Genomic DNA, 17211 nt, shown 5'->3' with positions numbered 1-17211 from the left:
GGAATGATGATGTTTCACTTTGCAGACAGACGGCTCGGGGACCATCGTGTTTCATGGGAAACAGCCTCTTTGTGTTGGGTTTTACGCTTCTCAGGCCCGTTCTGGCTCTTTCCCTGCTCACTCTGTGACCAGGAAGCGGTTTCTGAGCTTAACAAATAGTCAGGGTGCTTAAACACCTGGAATTGATCTTCCCATCTGATTTCTGTCACTTTGCAGATTACTCAGATCTGTATTTCCTGGTGTCTCCCCGAGGGCCACGGTAAGCACTGTGCTCCCCTGCTCTCCCGTGCATCCACGGATCCCAATAATTCGATATCAGAATTTCCCAGGAATTGCCTTTACTGAGGTCACCCACTACCACGTGCCATGGGAGACCCGATTCCTCCTCACACCTAACAAATACAATTAGAGGCGCTGAGGAGACAGGATTAATCCCGGAGCCCTTTGCCTTTCTCCCAGGGTTTTAGGGAGCCGCTGCTTTGCCTGCTGCGATGCTGCAAACAGGGATGCATCCCACTGGGATGCTCCGGGACCGCGGTGATTCACGAGCCCCGGGCTGTTGCCTTCTCTCGCCGCCTGGTTACGATGGGGAGCTGGAGCAGTGCTGGTGCTTCGGCAGGGAAACGCAGGGAACGATTTAAAACCATAAAGCTGAAGCGTTCGTGTTTTCCCTGAGCTCGGGCTCGGCCCATTTCCCTGTTACTCGTTCCCTCAGTTCTCTGCTGGAAAGGCTGGAAGCTGCGATGCTGTCGGCAGCTGGAGGCGGCTTGCCCGGCTCCTCTCCCCTCCGAGCCACGGCAGCCAGCGAGGAGAAGGCAGGGGAAACAAGCACACAGGTTGCAGACAAGTCGCTCACCCCAGGACCGCCTGCCCCGGGCCAGAGGAGGGAACGGCTCCGGGGGTTTGCTGGGGTTGGTGCTTGTTTTTCCCCAAATCCTGACGCCCGGTCGGATGAGTCACCCCCCAGCTGCCCGGGGCGCGCTGGGACCGAGACTCAAAGGCTCAATTTTTAATGAGGAGGCGCTACCAGAGGCACGTTCCGCGGCCTGGCAGCAGCACGGGCATGGCCGGACGGCGGGCGGCCGAGGCGGCCGGGGCAGCGGGACGCTTCGCCCACCGAGCTCCGCGCTGCACCGGGTCCCCCCCCGCTGCCCGGGCCCCTCTTCTCCGGCAGCAGCGATGGGAACGGTCTCGAGCAGACTCGCCTTACGAGGATTTCGTGTCTGCTGAAGACAGAAGGGCCTCGTTCGAAGGCGCATCCCGGGGTTATCTGGACCCGCTGCTGCCCATCGCCCCGGAGATGCTCCCCGGTCCCGGCCGTTCTGCCTGGGGACGGCGGGCGGGCGGCGGAGGCGCCGTGCCCAGCGCCGGCATCACCGTGCCCGGCCCGGGCATCACCCCACCGTGCCGCCCGTCTCCCGGACGCCCCGTCCTCCGGCGCCTCCCCCCGCCCCGAAGCCCCGCCGGGGAGCCGTAACGCACCGGGGGGGGGGGCCGTTTGCCCGCAGCGGAGGCAGCCCCGGGGCGCCGGGGTAAAGCTGTAACGCCGCCGGGAAGCCTCCCCCGCGCCGGGGGCCGCCGCAGCAGAGTGGGGCAGAGCCAGGGCCGGGCGGGCCGCTGCCCGGAGCCCGCCGGCGGCCCCCGCCCCTCGCTCGCTCCCTCCCCCCGCCGCTCCCCCCGCTCCCCCCGCGCCGGGCGGAGCCAGCCGGCGGCGCCCCGCCGCGAAGTGGAGTTTCACTCGGCGGCGGCGCCGGTGCGGAGCGTGGGGCGGTCCGGCTCCGCCGCGCCCCGTGCCATGCAGGAGGATGCTGCCGGCTCCCGCAGCCAAGCGGCCGCCGCCCCTGCTCTGGCCCCCCGCCGCCGAGCCCCCGGCTCCCCCCTGGGCCTGGGTGGTCCCGGCCGCCGCGGGGATCGTCAGGGTTGGCGCCGCTGGGGCTCACCCACCGCCCCCCCCGCCGCCGCCGCCGCTGCTGCTGCCGCCGCCGCCCGCGCCCCCCCCCGCCGCCCTGCTGCGGGCCGCCCCGGGCTGGCGCGTCCCCTGCGAGCCGCTCCTGCCGCTGCTCGCCGCCGCCGACCAGCACCCCGCCGCGCTCCTCCACGGGCAGGTACGGGCGGCTCGGGCCGGGCAGGGGCTGGGGCGGGGGGGGGCTGCGGGGGCAGTTCGGCGGCGCGTCCGCCGCGGGGGTAGAAGTTTACCCGCCGCCGCCGCCTCCCCGAGCCCGTCGCAGCCCCGGCGACGGAGCCTCCGGTCGCCGGGGCACCGGCAGCCGCCCCCCCCCCCCCCCGGGGCGGCTCGGACCGGGCGGTGGCGGAGCCGCGGGGGCGGGATGGGGTGTGGGGTGGGATGCGGTGGGATGGAGGGGCTCTGCCGTGGGCTCAGCCCGCCGCTCGGACGCGGAGCGCTGCGCTGTGCGCGGCTCGGCTCCGCGGCTCGGCTCCGCGGCTCCGCTCCCCGCTGCTGTGCCGGGCAGCCGCCGCCAGAGGCACGAGGAGCGGCGGAGCTTCCACCGGCCGCGGGCACCTGCCGCCGCGGCTTCTCTGGGAAGGGGCTGGCTGGCGGAGGCTCTGCCGGGCTCTCCTCTCCGCCGTGCCGGGCTCCGGCAGCCGGCCGGGTGCCGGGGGGACAGCGGCACCGTCACGCGTAGCGCGCAGAGCCCCGCGCTGGGCTGTGGGTATCGTAAAGGCTGAAGTTGGGGCCGGTGCCTCGGAGGCGCCTTCCCGGATGGGCGCTGCAATTATTAATCGCTGCCGTGAAGCCGCTTGGAAGAGCGAAGGGTTCGGGCTGGAGCCGTTATCCTGGTGCGGCAGGGACGTGGGATGCTGCGCTCCTAGTTTTTGCCTCGGCGTTGTGGGTGGTGGGGTTGGTGGGATGGGTTTTTTTTGTTGTTGTTGCTGTTGTTTTTGCAAGAAAGAAGTAGAAATGCAAGGGGGATGCGAGCGCCGTGGCATCCGCTCGATCGCTGTGAAGGTTTCCAGCCGTTTCGAGCAACGAGCGTCTCTTGCGGCTCCGGAGCCGAGCGAGTGGGAGGCAGAAAATAGGTAGTGCCGGGTCTAATGAAACAGTAACATCAATTATTCCCCAGCGTGAGACCACTTAAATAAACTGCAGAGGTGGTTTTACTGTGGGAGCCCGTTTGCCGAGCGAATTTAAGTCCAGAGAAAACACGTTCCCGACATTTCCCTCGGCCCCCGTTTGCCCCAGGCGCGATTTCCAAGCGCTTTCCAGCGATGTTTTTGTTTTGCGTGTGAGATCCTGTGTGAGCAGAGAACGCCCAGGCTTCCCTGGCGACCAGCAGCCATTAGCCACGTACTGGTTTCAGTGCCAGGGCGCTGATGTATGGCTCTGGAGAGCAGTTTGTAATGCTGGTGCTGTGTGCCACTCGCTGTGTAACGCCCCAAAACCCCGCGAACGGTCGTTGGGCTGAAGATGAGTTTGACGTTTTCTGTGCTCACCTCTTAGACAATTAGGGAAGCAGGAAAAGCGCCGGTTTGCTCAGGGTAAAAAGCCACCTCTTAACTTCTCTCCCTGTTTTTTTTTCCTCTCCTCCTTCCCCCCCAAAGTGGATATTTGGAGCCCATTCTCCAGTGATAGGGTTTTCACCTTCGAGCGTGGAGCTGGTTCCTGTTTTCCCACCTGTGTACCCATCGACGCTGCCGCCTCGCGCGGGGAAAAGCTGGCTGGATAAAAGGCTGCCCAGCTGCAAAGTAAGTCTCCTCTCGAGGTGCCGGGGTAGTTGGAAGGCTCAGGTATGTAAAGTATCTGAGCTGTGGGCTCTGCGACTCGTGGGGGCGTGCGGAAGGCTGGTGGGTTGTCAGGCAAAGCCCCGTGGATGGAGGAGGAATGTCGTAAGAGGGTGCACGGAGGAGGCTGCTTCCGCAGCCACGCGCCGTCGCTTCTCTGGAGCTGTACAAACCCTCTCGTATCTTTACTATGGAGCTTTATTACGCTGAGTAGAAGGGTTTAATTTAGGTTTACTACAGGCTGGGTTATGAGAGTTTTCCATTTTCCCTTTCTTCTGCACCGTTTTTCTTCCCAAAGGGATGCGCAGCGTGGGCAGCGGTGACGTCACTGCGAGCGCTGCCGTGTCACCGGGGTGTCCCTCGCGGTCTTGCGTCCTCATCCCGCCCACAGCTACCTATATCTGTACATGTGCCCACCTGAATGATTAAAGCACGGCTTTGCCCTGTCTCCTGCCCCCTCCCCATCCCCCTGGTTCAGAAGACGACTGAATTCGGCGCTGCGGGTGGGCTCGTGCCCGAGCGGCTGCCGGTGGGATGCAGCCGCCTTCGGGGATGGGTTCTGCTTGTGATGCTGCACAGAAACCATTGTATGCTTGCAGGCTTGTCCCTGAGTTGAGATGCTACCTGTATTGTCATACTGAAAGATGCTTTATTCTCACCCCTGAGTTCTGTGTCTCAAGCCTCAACGTTCTTTTGTTCCTTTGTGTTGGGCAGATATACTTGAATAATGCGCTCGCTCTGGATTCAGCCTGGATATATCCTGAGGAATCACGACTCTTCCAGGGGAGTGAGAAGCCTCTGTTGCTGACAAACCAGGTAGCCATGGCTATAGCCAGGCCAGCTGCTGCCTCCAGGCCTCTTCCCACCGTGGTGCTGGCGCCGCAGCTGATGCCAGGTCAGTGGGACAGGAATAGCCAAGTGTTGCCCTGCGGTCGGTTGGGTTTGCAGCGCATCTCCCAGAGGGAGGGTGTCAGCTGGTGGGCTGAGAGGCTTTTGCCTGATCTGCCCCTTGGTGGCAAAGCACATCTCATCCTCTGAGTGACTTCCAAAGGAAGAAAAGGCCATGTGCAGTTAGAGAAGACTGTAAAGGGTTGTTCCATACCTGGCTGCTGACCCCCCACCATACTCGCTTTGCTTAGAGCAGGGCGTTGCCAGCACAGTCCCCGTGCAGTTCTCCTGTCAGCTGCTGGTGCTGAGCATTTGGGTGCTCTGCATGGGCAGCTCTTCGTACAGAGTGACCTGACTGTCATCTTAAGTCTCAGCCATGCACAGTGATACTTGTGACATAATGGTTTAACGGCCTCAAGCTGCCCCAGGGCAGGGTCAGCTCAGCTGGGAGGGCAAAGTTCTTCCCTGGCAGAGTTGTGGGGCTGTGGCACAGGCTGCCCAGGGAGGGGCTGAGTCCCCAGCCCTGGGGGTGTTTAACAGAGGGGAGATGAGGTGCTCAGGGATCTGGGTCAGCACAGGACAGGGTCGGTTGGACTCGATGAGCTTCAAGGGCTTTTCCAACCCTGTGATTCTGTGGTGAATGGCACCAGGCTGCGTGGCTGGGCACGGCACAGCTGCTAACGGCAAAGCTGAGCTTTGTGCTTGGGCAGCAACGATTTTGCCCTAAGACTGAGTCTCTGTGTTGGCTCTGTGGAAGTCGTGCAAGAGGTGAAATGCTGCTGATGGTTAATGCCATAGCAGTGTAGACTTAAATTCAGAATCAGGGTGTTGTTAACAGCTTGCCGCTGCTGTTCTGTCTGTTCTGAGATGGGAGGTAATGTCTGTCTGTTGAGCAGAGCCCCTCAGCCCTTGGCCTCTTACGCAGCACGTGGGGAGCCTGCCTGTGTTTTGTCAGGAGCACAGGGATTGAGGGAGCGTGCTGGGAGAGACCTTCACTGTTTGGGTTCATTGCTGGGCAGGTTCATGGCCAGTGAACATTGTTCTCTGTTGAAACACTCCAGTTGGTTCGTGTTTGGATGCTGAAAGCCACCTTCCCCCCCTGCCAGGCTCCCTGGCGCGTGGCCTGGGGTGCCATGGGAGGCCCTGAGCTCTGTCCCCACGGCACATGCTGTGGAACTGGGTGTTTCAGGAGCGGTACGATGGTGAGGGAGGAGGGAGAGCTGCTGGGAGGCAGAGATTGGGGTGGGAGAGGTGCGGGGAGCAGCACAGAGACCCCCCTGACAGTCCTCCTAAGCCATCCCATCCTTCTTGAGACATTATTTCTGACTGGTGCCACTGGTGCCCAGTACTGTCCCAGGGAGGTGTGAGCCCCCGAGCTGTGCAGGGAGCGTGCCACAGCCCTGCTCAGGAGCCGCTTTAGGCAGCATCACCGTGGTACTCGAAGTATTTCCTACATCATCTTTGCACTTAATATGAAGAGTAATAAAAATACTGAGAGCAAATTGCTCAGTTAAGTGGTTTAAACCGAGAAGTTAATAAGCTTTCTGCGGGCTGTGTGGTGGCTGTGCTGGTTCTCAGAGCCCGTCCTTCGGCAGGTTTGCCTTCTGCAGTTGCTGGTAATGATCTAATTGTTTTCTCAATGGATCAGCAATGTTACAAGATAAAGGAACGAGGCGCTGGAGTTTGGCGAGCGGTAATGTCTGTAATTTAACAGCCGTGAGCTCCAGCTACGAGGTGTTACTCTCTGTGAGGGAAGGAAGCAGCTATTATTCCCATGCATATTGCAGAAGGTGACTGTGTGTGCTCACATCCTGTGTACCCGGAGCCAGCAGTGATGTTTTCCTGTCCCACCCAGGAGCGGTAGCGTGTTGTGTGTCTCCTGGATCCCGTGCTCCCTGTGTGGAAAGCAGGGCATCGCTGGTTTCCTGGAGAAAGGGTCAATGGCTTTGTCTCCTGGGTTGTGTTTTCTGCTGTGTGGATGAAGTCAGGGCTGCTCTGGTCCCTTAGATTTGCCCGTATGGCATCTGTGTGTCCCATCCCTGTGCGGTGCCGGGCGGGGGGGGGAGCAGCAGCAGGGCTTCTAGGTGGCATTCCTTGGATGAGTCGGAGCCCTCTGGTACATGCTGCCCAGTGCTTTTGTTGTTACTGGTGTTACTTTAGATGTTTGAAGGGGTGTTCTTGCAATTTGGCAGCTCTGGGTCTCAGGGGCATTGCCGACAGTGGTTCCTGGTGTTCTTGCTGCTGTGTTTGAGGAGGTTTTCCCGGGAAACTTCAGAGAGCAGGCTGTTCCCACAGCCCCCTGTGAGGGATGGGGCAGGAGTTCGGCAGCTGGAGGGTGGTTGGTGTCGTCCCACGGAGCTGGGATGTTCCCCAGCAGCGCTTGGCAAGCGGCTGACGGCAGAGCCCGCAGCAGAGCTGCGCCCCGGCCGCGGCTGGGCAGCGAGGGGAGCGTCTCCGCTGCGGTCAGGCTTCTGTCTGGCTGAGATGGTGGCTTTCAGCCTGCAGCCCTTGAAATCTGTGTGGGCCTCCTGCTTGCTGGAGGGTGACTGGCGTGTGAGGTCAGTGAGTCGGTGTCTCCTGTGATTGCCCACATGGTCCCGCATGGTGTGGGCTCTCCAGGGAACGCTGCGGTGATGCGTTCTTGGAGAGCTCGGTCAGGAGCCTTCCCAGAGCTGTGGGTGCTGGAGGGGACACTGGGGAGGCGAGAACCTGCTGATGGCTTTTGCCTCTCAAGAAGGCTGAGAGTGATGGTTTTTGCCTCTCACAGAAGGCTCAGAGTATCTTTGTGTGTGTCATGGGGCCCGTCTAACCCAGAGTGAAGATTTTCCCTGCCGGTCTCCTGGAAGAGAAATGCTCTTCTTAACTCACATCTCTCCTTTTCATGGAGTGATTTTTTCAGTAGAAAACACTTTCAGCTGAGGCAAAGCTGTGTTGCAGCCCCTGTATTTCCACAGTGGCTCGGTGCCTGAAGGCAGTGTGTTTGCTCTTGCATCATCCCTCCGTGTGGGAAGGAGCAATACCAGCACCAAGAGCTCCCGTGTGCTCTCCCACCACATCGCTTCAGTGTCACCGAGCCCACGTGGAGATTAAAATTGGGATTTTTGATTAGAGCATCCTTTCCTTTCTCTTAATCCCACCACCCCTTGCAGACCTGAGCCGGTGTTTTTCATAGTGAGTATCCGTGCTGGAACTTAGACCCCTGTGCACGTACCTGTACGGTTTCCTATGCAGTTTCAGCTGGAATTTCAGCCCTCACAGCTCTGTGACGAAACGTGGCTGCTCTGTGTTGGATTTGGGTCCCATTCCCTTGGGTTTTTAGCTGGTTTGAAATACCTGGTGTAAGGCATCTGACCTTCTGTAGTTCCTTAATGAGGCTTTGAGGAGCTCTCTCCGAAATGTTGGAGCTGGGAGCCGTTTCTCTTCCTACTTTAGTTTCTTTTTGTGTGTGTGTGTCAGGTTTTGGGCCTCAGATCACTTTTTTTTTTTAAGTTTATTCCTTTATTTGATGTGTGTGTGCTGGGGCTCCCCATTTGTGAGGCAGGAGCAGCACCGCAGGGACCTGAATACCCCTGAAGTGCCCTGAAACCCCGTTATTCATGGAGCATTCGGCTTTTCCCACCTGGTGACTCTGTGGTTCCTGGAATCGGGGTTAAGTATTGTGTGATGGGAACCCCCAGCAGCACAGGGGTGCTGGCTTCACGGGGAGGGATCAGGGTTTGGGAGTGCAAATAAGGAGCTTGCATATCGCTTCAGAAAGCCCACATGAAGGGTGCAGATCCTTCTGTGGGTGGGGTTCAGGACCTCAGCACCACTCACTCTTGTTAACGCTGTGGTCAAAGTACGTCACTCGAATTGGTGTTCAGTTCTGTGTGGCTGCTGCAGCGTGTGCATTTAACCCGAAAATACTCCTCTACTTTAACTATACCTGGAACCATTTCAGCTCCCTGAGGAGCCCACGCAGTGCTGGGTGGGCTCTTTCCTGGGAGCGTTGAGGCCGCTGCCCTGTCCCTGCGCTGACTGACGCTGCGGGGGGCTCGGTGCTTGGGCAGCTCCGAGGGAAGCGGAGGGCTGTGTGTTCCCACAGGCACGGAGAGACCCCTTTCTGTTGTCTTTGGGCTGGTTGGGGCAGTGCCCACATTGCTGCCCCTCGGTCCCCACCCCAAGGAGGACACCCTGCCCCAGGACAGCTCTTGCAGGGCCTTTGGCCAGGGCCAAAAGGATAAGCAAAACCCAACGATTCGTTGGAGCATTAAAAGAAGTTACAAGCAGCATCACGCTGTGTGTGTTAGCACTTTTTATTTCTGTGAGACAGATGAGAAGATCAAAAGGTCTTTAACCTCCTTTTTTCTTTTTTTAATTCTTTTTCCTCTTTTTTTTTTAATGTGGGTCTCTTGGGAAAGAGATTCGTAGCCCTTTGGCAGAGATGTGTTTCTGTAGGCAGAACTGAAGACACAGGCTGAAAGGCTATCACCATAAGTGCAATTTAAAATTCATGACATTGTCTGTATGGGAAGTTTCCACAATAAGGATAATTCTTTTATATGAAAGGGAAGGTTCTGAATAGAGGTAGGAGTGGATCTTTGCATCTCCCAGGTGTTAATAGCATTGGCTTTTGTTCCGTTAAATAAAGTAATTTCTGCTCTTTTGGGTGTTTTGTCTTCAAGAGGGAAGATCTTGGGTTCAGATTTGATCATGTCAGGTGATGTCGGTAGCCCAGAGGCAGCGTTGGGTTGCTCTGCCTGGTTGCAGTGTCTGTGGGTGTCTGTGAGGTGCAGGGCTGGGGAGTGGAGGAGTTGGGTGCCTTTTGGAAAGGGCATCAAGCACGCTCTGTGCTGGAAAAGATACATCTGGTGGGTCTGTCACTGCTGGTCTCCTTCCTCCCTGGCAGGCGATGGAGACAACCTGGGGGGCAGAGCATCGTGGTGCAGGACTTAGTGTGTTCTGTAGGACCACCGTGTCTGTCTGTCTGTCAGGTGTGGACACTTGGTGTGGGGAAGGCTCCCAGCCTGCTCTTGGTGTCCCTAAGAAGGAGACTCTGGCTTTGGGGGGTGGAGGTTGTGCTGTGCCAGCCAGACGTGGCAGTGCAGCCCGGCTGGGTTCTCCCACACCAGGAGCAGTACCTGGACATCCTGTTGTGTAGCTGGCAGGTAGAGATCTGCCATGTGAACAGGGGGCTTCTAGATCAGGAGCAGGACATGGGGTACACCTCACAAGTGTGTCGTGGATGATGCTGTGTGAGAAGAGGAAGAGGAGGAGAAGGTGCAACAAAAAGGGCTCCTCTGTCTACCTCCTCTACACCTTTGGTTTGGTGATCACCCATCATCCTTTGTGCTGGGCTTGCTGGCTGCTTCCAGTGCCTTCACTGCGTTTTCCTGTCGGTGAAGCCCCTCTGGATGATCTCCTCGTTGCCTCTTCAGCTGCTCTCTGCTCCTCAGTTGCTTTCCACCAAAACATGCTGCCTGCTGTGGGTGTGTGTCCCCCCAAGCTGTCTGCCTGGGAAGGGCAGAGCTGGAGGGACACTGGAGTGGGGTCTGTGGTTTGGGCAGACGAGTCTCACCTCAGCACCCAGGGTGTAGTGTCACCACCATCACTAGGAGAAACCAGCGTTGGTTGTTTCCCATGGAGGGGTTCCGACGGCAGCATCTCAGTACCACACTGCTGTTTTCAAGGCATTTGGCTCTTGAAATCCCTGTGAATGTGAGGTGGGTAAATGGGGACTCTAAAAAACCCTCTCAGGAAGTCTTTGGAAGTACTTATGGCAAAATCTGGCTTGTTTCTGAGAGCTTCTCTCCAGCTACGCTGAGTGAAGGTCCCTGCCTCTCCACGGGTCCCCTCTTGGGCTGGCTTCCAGTTGCTTTGGCAAACCCTCCGTTGTGTTAGAGGCTGCTGAATCGCTGGGGTGATTGTTCAGCTGAGTGCAGAGCGAGAGAGGGGGCTGGCTGACCCCCAGCCCCCTGTCCGTGCTCTCCTCTCAGGTATTAACAATTACAGGGGTAGTCCTTTCTCCACGGAATTATTTAGCAGGAGAGAGGGAGGGAGAACTTCATCAAAGGCGGGGAAATCACCCAAACTTCTCTTTCAACTGACTGATGAAACTTTAATAAGGGGGTTGATGAAACTTTAATAAGGAAGCCCTGCTTCAGGAGTGTTACTCATCTGTGCTGGTGCAGGGCTTCAGCTACCCGAGCAACTGAGGCTTCGCGTTCCTGCGCTGCTCTCCTGGGCTCTTCAGGGAAATCCCATCTTCTTCTCCAGAAGAACAGAATCAAATGAGAAGTAAACAACCTTTCTGCTCCTGTACCCAGTAGGAAACCAGTAGAAAAGTCATTTATCTGGACAATGTTGTTTTTTGTAGGAATCACAGAATCACCAGGTTGGAAAAGCCCTTTAAGACCCTCGAGTCCAACCGTCCCTGTCCTGTGCTGACCCAGATCCCTGAGCACCTCATCTCCCCTCTGTTAAACACCCCCAGGGCTGTGGACTCAGCCCCTCCCTGGGCAGCCTGTGCCACAGCCCCACAACTCTGCCAGGGAAGAACTTTGCCCTCCCAGCTGAGCTGACCCTGCCCTGGGGCAGCTTGAGCCCATTGCCCCTTGTCCCATCTCCTGTCCCCTGGCTGAAGAGACCATCGCCCACCTCTCTGCACCCTCCTGGCAGGGCAGGGGAGGTGGGGAGAAGGGCTCCCCTCAGCCTCCTCTTCTGCAGGCTCAACACCCCCAGCTCCCTCAGCTGCTCCTCAGAGGATTTGCCCTCCAGCCCCTTCCCCAGCCTGGTTGCCCTTCTCTGCACTCGCTCCAGGACCTCCATGTCCTTCTGATGCTGAGGAGCCCAGAACTGTAGGAGTTACAGAGGTTGTTCTGTGGATTTTTCCCAAGTGCCAGCAGCTGGAATTAGGAATGAGCAGAAGCTCTTGCAGGCCAGGTGTTAGACCTGACCTAGTGCCCGTGCTAGTCCATGGGTGAGCCAGCAGCAAACTTTTATTTATTGGCTCAGTTTGGGTGCTGATTTCTTTTTCTTTAATGTATTTTCTCTCTGTTTGCATTGTGACTGTGGCCAGATGAGCTGTTTTCCGTCTGCCCACAGTTGAACAATCAGAACTCCAGTATTTGGGGGGTGTTGCCTGTGTGCCTGTTCTAGCACCTGCCTGTGTGCTAATCACTCACGCTGGCCTGGGCACTGACAAACATAATTGAAATAAGAAAAGTTTGTGTTGCTGGGGGTTAGGGTTTTTTTTTTTTTGGTGATGCTTACTGAGAATATTTGATTGTGTTTTGCTAACTTGAAGTGCTGACTTCCTTGGCAGATAAAGGTGTATAAAGAGTTAGGAGCAAAGCTGCCAGGAGTTCGTATCACAGACAGCCTCATGAGTCCCAATTAGCTGCCACCAACGTGGGTTCCTTTCCAAAAACCACTGACCCAGCCTTTCCCCCAGGGCTGACTGGGAGCAAAGTGGCACTTGGCATCTCAGAGTCAGAGCTCTGTGGGCGTCTGGAGCCAGGGTGGGATGGAGCAGCCTGGATGAGGTCTCCATGTTGGGGAATATGACATCACCCCAGGTCCACTGCAGCCCCCCTACCAGAGCAGCAGTGTTACGGGGGGATGCAGCACCCCATGCAGCCCACAGCCAGGTCCCTGCCCTCCTCACAGAGGTGCCTGGAGGAAAACAAACTCCTGCAAACTCTGGGGACGCCTGGAGCAAGGACTCTGATCAAATACTCTTGTCTCTTTTTCTTCTTTTCTTTTTTTTTATTCCAGAGCTACAGTTGGCTCTTATTGCCTGAAGGATTTCCACATGAACCGAAAACATTTGCTAAATGACATAATAAGCTAATGATTGCTTAATTTTTGAATGCATAGCTCAGTGTAGAGGGAGTAACAGCTGGTGTTTGTCAAATTAGGTTTTCTCCTTAAGATTTTTACTACTCGTTTTCTTGTTTATTTAACATATTTAGTGGAGATGGAGCTCTGAAGGTCTCCCCCCCGAGCTTGCTAGACTCAAAGGTAAACGTTAGATAGTCTGAAGTGTGCTTGAGCCTGGGTTTGGAGGGATTCTGCTGGGCTCCCGTGTGGAACCACTGGAAGTTTCCTGCGTGGCGTGTTTGCAGGATGAAGGATGTGAGTGTGTAAAGCCGGTCAGCCCTGGGCACCTGTGTGTGTATCACAGGAGGAAAGACAGGCAGATGCCCAACGCTGGATGGGCGACAGGGCGAGTTACAAAACCACCCAGGTTTGGAACCAGGCAGCTTCTCTTTAGGAGAGAGTCAGAATCGGGCTGGTCATGTGCTGTTATAAAGCTGTAGGAGCTTTGAAGAAAACACCAACCAATGTGTTCAAATATTTGATTTTTATTATTGAGGGGTTTTTCATTTTAATTAGATAGCTCAGCACGGGCTGTATGTGGCTCACTGCTGTCTTGTCCCTCCAGGTTCCAAGGGTATGTTCATGTATATGGGGTGTTAGTAGCTAGAGATGCACCAACCACACGCAGGGGCTATAATAGTAACCATTAGGAAAGGGGCTTTGAGAGTCCTTAGGATAGATCATCTAACATATAGTGTCATAGAACCACAGAATTGTCTTGGTTGGAAGGGACCTTTCAGATCGTCAGGTCCAACCATCATCACACTAACTGATGTCCCTCAGCACTGCATCTACCCTTAAATCCCTCCAGGGATGGACACCCCATCTGCCTCGCTGGGCAGCCTGTTCCAATGCCTGACAGCCCTCTCCATGAAGAGATTTTTTCCTAATGTTCAATGTAACCCTCCCCTGGTGCAAGTTGAGGTCTCACAGGGTGGGCATGCAAACAGCAGCGGCCAGGTGGGAAATGCTGGCAGACTTTTGTTCCTTCTTGTGTGGGAATTCAGAGTGCTGAAAACATCACCTTGGGTAAATCCTCTGGGTTCCTATGGAAAATAAAGTCTCTTGCATCTCACTCTCCTGCAGGTGGTTGCCAGAATAGCCTTAAACCAGTCAGCAATCAGACCCTGGCGTTGGCCACCGCTGCCATGGTGTCGGTGGAGCCCGAAGCCCCCCAGGGACCATCAGCGCCAAGCATCCAGCCCTGCCACGTGCTGACCTTCTCCCCTATCAAGATTCCAGTCTTGGCTTCGCCTTTTCCAGGTAAGGTCACTGCTGGTGGCACGAGCAGGCAGGTTTTTATGTTCACTGTGTGGCAGAGAGGGGCTTCTGAGCCTGAGTTTCGCTGTCGGTGTGCTTTGGAAGAGTAAATGCGCAGGGATGGAGGTGCCGTTACCACCACCCAGGATTAAAGGTGGTTTTTCCAGTGCTGCTTAGAAGTGTTCTCTGGAAGTGGGTGAAAAAGGAGGTCAGAACTCTGCATGGGTTTGGGGTGTTGATGCTGCTGTGGTGTCTGCAGGCAGTCGGGGACCTGAGCCGCATCCCACCACTGTGGTGAGCTCCGTAAGGGAGCGCGGCCGCAGCGTGCCGCATCCCCGGGCTGGGACTCCAGAGGTATCACTTGATGTACAGTGGTGTTTGGTTAAGGCTTGGGTAGCTCGTTCGGGTGTCTGTGGCAACAAAACACGCTGGAGGAGTGTAGCTGTGGGCTTGTGTGCTTTCTGGTGGGTTTAGGTGTGGTTCCCTAGGGGAAAAAAGACTGTGTGAAGTAACCGTGTGAGTTCAGCAGGGCGGTGCTGAGCATCCCTGGTGCACTGTGGAAACTGCACCCATTTAAGGTCTCTAAGGGTAATTTTTGGGGCTGTCTGTGCTTTGGATGCTGAGGGGCATGTTTAGAGATGCTGTGCTGATACTGAGCAAGTTAAACATTTAAATGAGAGTGTGTCTCCCATCCGTTTGGTTCCTCAAGTGTAACACGGCCAGCGAGAGGGAGGTTGGGCTGTGCAGAGGGCGGGCAGCCCGGGCGCTCGGCGTGCAGATGAATTCTCCTTCTGAGAGATGTGTCTCAGTAATTACTGTTCCCCTTGAGCAGCTGCTGGTGTGTGCGGCAGGGGCTTTGTGTCCAGGGAGTCTGGAGAGCCAGCTCATCCCTAGGAGTGAGGTACAATGAGTCTTACAGGCTTTGCTGAGTGTCGTGGTTGAGCTGCAGCCGGGAGCTGGGCACTGTGCAGCTGCTCTCAAGGGGGAAGGGTTGTAAAGGGAAAAGAGGAAAAACAAGGACAAACCTGGTGGGTCGGGATAAGTATGGTTTATTGGTACATCAGAGAAAGAGATATAACAACAACAGTGCTTTATAGCTAAATACACATGGTGATGCCCAGAGCACTGCCTCACAGAACCGCACAACTCAGACCTGTCCCGAAACCAGACTGTCCCCAGACCACGTGTACTGGAGCTGTCCAGTCCTCCCCCCACCAGCCCCCCTTTATGCTGAGCCTGACGTGATTGGCATGGGATACCCTCTTTGGGCAGTTTGGGTCACCTGTCCTGGCTGTGTGTCCCCCCAGCTCCCTGGGTGACCCCCACCCTCTCGTTAGCAGGGCAGGATGAACAACTGAGAAGTCCCTGAGTGCTGGGCAGCAGCTAAAGCATCCCTGTGTTACCAGCACTGCTCCCATCCCAAATCCCACACATGGCATCCCACCCACTGCTGGAAAGAACATTAACTCCATCCCAGCCAAACCCAGGACCTGGAGAACGGGCTGTACTGAACCACAACCAGAGAGCGGAGCTCTCGCTGCCCTCGGGCAGGGAGCTGGTGCTTCCCAACGAGTGGTGTCCCAGCCCTTCTGCCTGTCTGAGTGTCTTGGAGCAGGATCCCGAGGGGGAAAGCCCCGTTCTCTGTCCATGCTGAAAACCAGCAGCACGTCCCCGATGTGTTCTGCCCCGAATTGGGGTGCTCAGGCGGTCTGGGAAGGGGCTGTCGCGGGGCTGTCGGTTCACAGCCGCGGAGGCGAGCTCTGCCTGCGCCGTGTCAGCGTGACATGGTGGTACAACTCAGGGCAGCGCTGCCAGTGGGCACGTGGCTCGGTGTGCAGCGATAAACGTGTCAGCCCATGATAATTGTCGCTTTCCTTTGGGATGAGCGTGTGATAGGCTGTCAGACAGCACGCTTGGAGTGCCCCAGCAGTCATCCCCTTATCAATCACTCGCGGAGAACCACGCGCTTCTGGGGGTTTCTCCTACAGAATGTCTGGCAGCTTCTTAGGAGGGAAAGCTTGAGGATGCCCAGTCCATGCACGATAAACTGGTGATTCAGCTAACTGTTCTTCTCTGTTAATCACCCTCCCTGGGGGGAAGGCGCTGCCTCTGCTTGCATAAAACATTTCTATGGAATTCCGTTTTACTGTGCAGGCGGAGGAGAGGGCTGGGAGGGGCTGGGTTTAGGTGATGGCTGCTGGAGGGACAGCTTCCCTGGCTTGTGCTGGGCTGGGGGGAGCAGGACAGAGGGTTTGGGTGGCTGCAGGCAGGGAGCACCGCACTGCAGCCGGGCTGGTGTGCACCGGCCAGGTCTGGGAAGGTTCAGCCACAGCTTCCTGGGAAGCCTTCCAGTCCCTGAGGGGAGCAGAGGAACAGGAGGGGAATGGGCTTGTTAAAGGGCAGAGACTGGCAGGACAAGGGGGATGGAGTGAAGCTGGAGGAGGGAAGGGGGAGATGAGAGATTGGGGGGAAGTTCTTTGCAGAGAGAGTGGTGAGGGGGTGGAAGGGGCTGCCCAGAGAGGGGGTGGGTGCCCCGTCCCTGGGGGTGTTCAAGGCCAGGTTGGCTGGGGCCCTGGGCAACCTTGTGTATCTCCAGGCCTGGAGGTTGGTGTCCCTGCCTGTGGCAGGGGGTTGGAGCTCTGGGACCCTTGGGGTCCCTTCCATCCCAGAGCAGTCTGGGATTCTGTGATTCTATGAAGTGAGTTCTTCTCCAGGGGCTATTGAGGGAGCCTGACTTGGCGTGAGCAAAGAGAAGCACGTGGGGAAACTCCAAAGCTGTGTGCTCAGTGGGAGAGGTGCTGAGGCTGGATTCAACTCTGTTTACAGGGAAAAATTCTCAGTTAGCCCACAGCAGCTCTCTGCTGCCCAAAACGAACCTCTCCATTGCCATGTCAGTCAGTGGCCAGGACGGCAGCCTGAAAGCGTAACCTAAGGTGTGGGGAATCCCAAGTGTGGAGCTTTATAACCCTGCTGGGCTCTTGGTGCAAAACAGCCAAGTTTTGGTGCTCATGAAAGACGACTTACTGCTCTCAAACACTTCTTGGGGAGGGAGTAACCCACAGAGCCTGGGGCAGCTGTGTTTTCCTTGATCTGGGTGTGATTTACAGCATAAACATGGTAATTAATGAACTTGCCACGTTCTCCTTGCCTGAAGTTTATGCAGGCAGCGTTCATGTAACAGGAATGGCTTCAGGAAAGAGAAGATGAGCTGATTTCCATCTTTGATCTGCGGGTGTGTTGGTGCCTGTGATGGCATGTTGTGTGCTTAGTTACACACTGCGTGCTGATGGGTGTTGTGTGCATACCACACACCATCACAGCAGCCTGTGAGATCAGTGATCTGACAATTGAGTATTTGCTTGTAAGGATGCCTTTTGACATGATGAGTTGTGTGGCCTTACAGTTCAGCTGTGCCACTTTCAGCCAGCCTAATTACTATCTCATTGAAATAGCCAGTTATTG

The 17211-nt window shown here is 56.6% G+C and overlaps 1 protein-coding gene across 1 annotated transcript in view; it reads left to right on the top strand.

The window, feature by feature from the left end:
* Positions 1 to 1805: 1805 nt before the first annotated feature.
* Positions 1806 to 17211, top strand: part of TCERG1L (transcription elongation regulator 1 like) — a gene marked incomplete at both ends in the record, with an annotated part of 56950 nt that continues 41544 nt past the window's right edge. Inside the window, 4 exons of the mRNA XM_084264724.1 lie at positions 1806 to 2105; positions 3562 to 3705; positions 4456 to 4636; positions 13576 to 13752. Of these exons, the coding sequence (XP_084120850.1) occupies positions 1806 to 2105; positions 3562 to 3705; positions 4456 to 4636; positions 13576 to 13752 (802 nt within the window). The remainder of the gene's footprint in view (positions 2106 to 3561; positions 3706 to 4455; positions 4637 to 13575; positions 13753 to 17211) is intronic.

This window comes from Gallinula chloropus (genome assembly GCF_964237585.1).
Source record: "Gallinula chloropus genome assembly, chromosome: 5".
Taxonomy (NCBI): domain Eukaryota; kingdom Metazoa; phylum Chordata; class Aves; order Gruiformes; family Rallidae; genus Gallinula; species Gallinula chloropus.
This window is presented reverse-complemented; position numbering and strand designations above follow the sequence as displayed.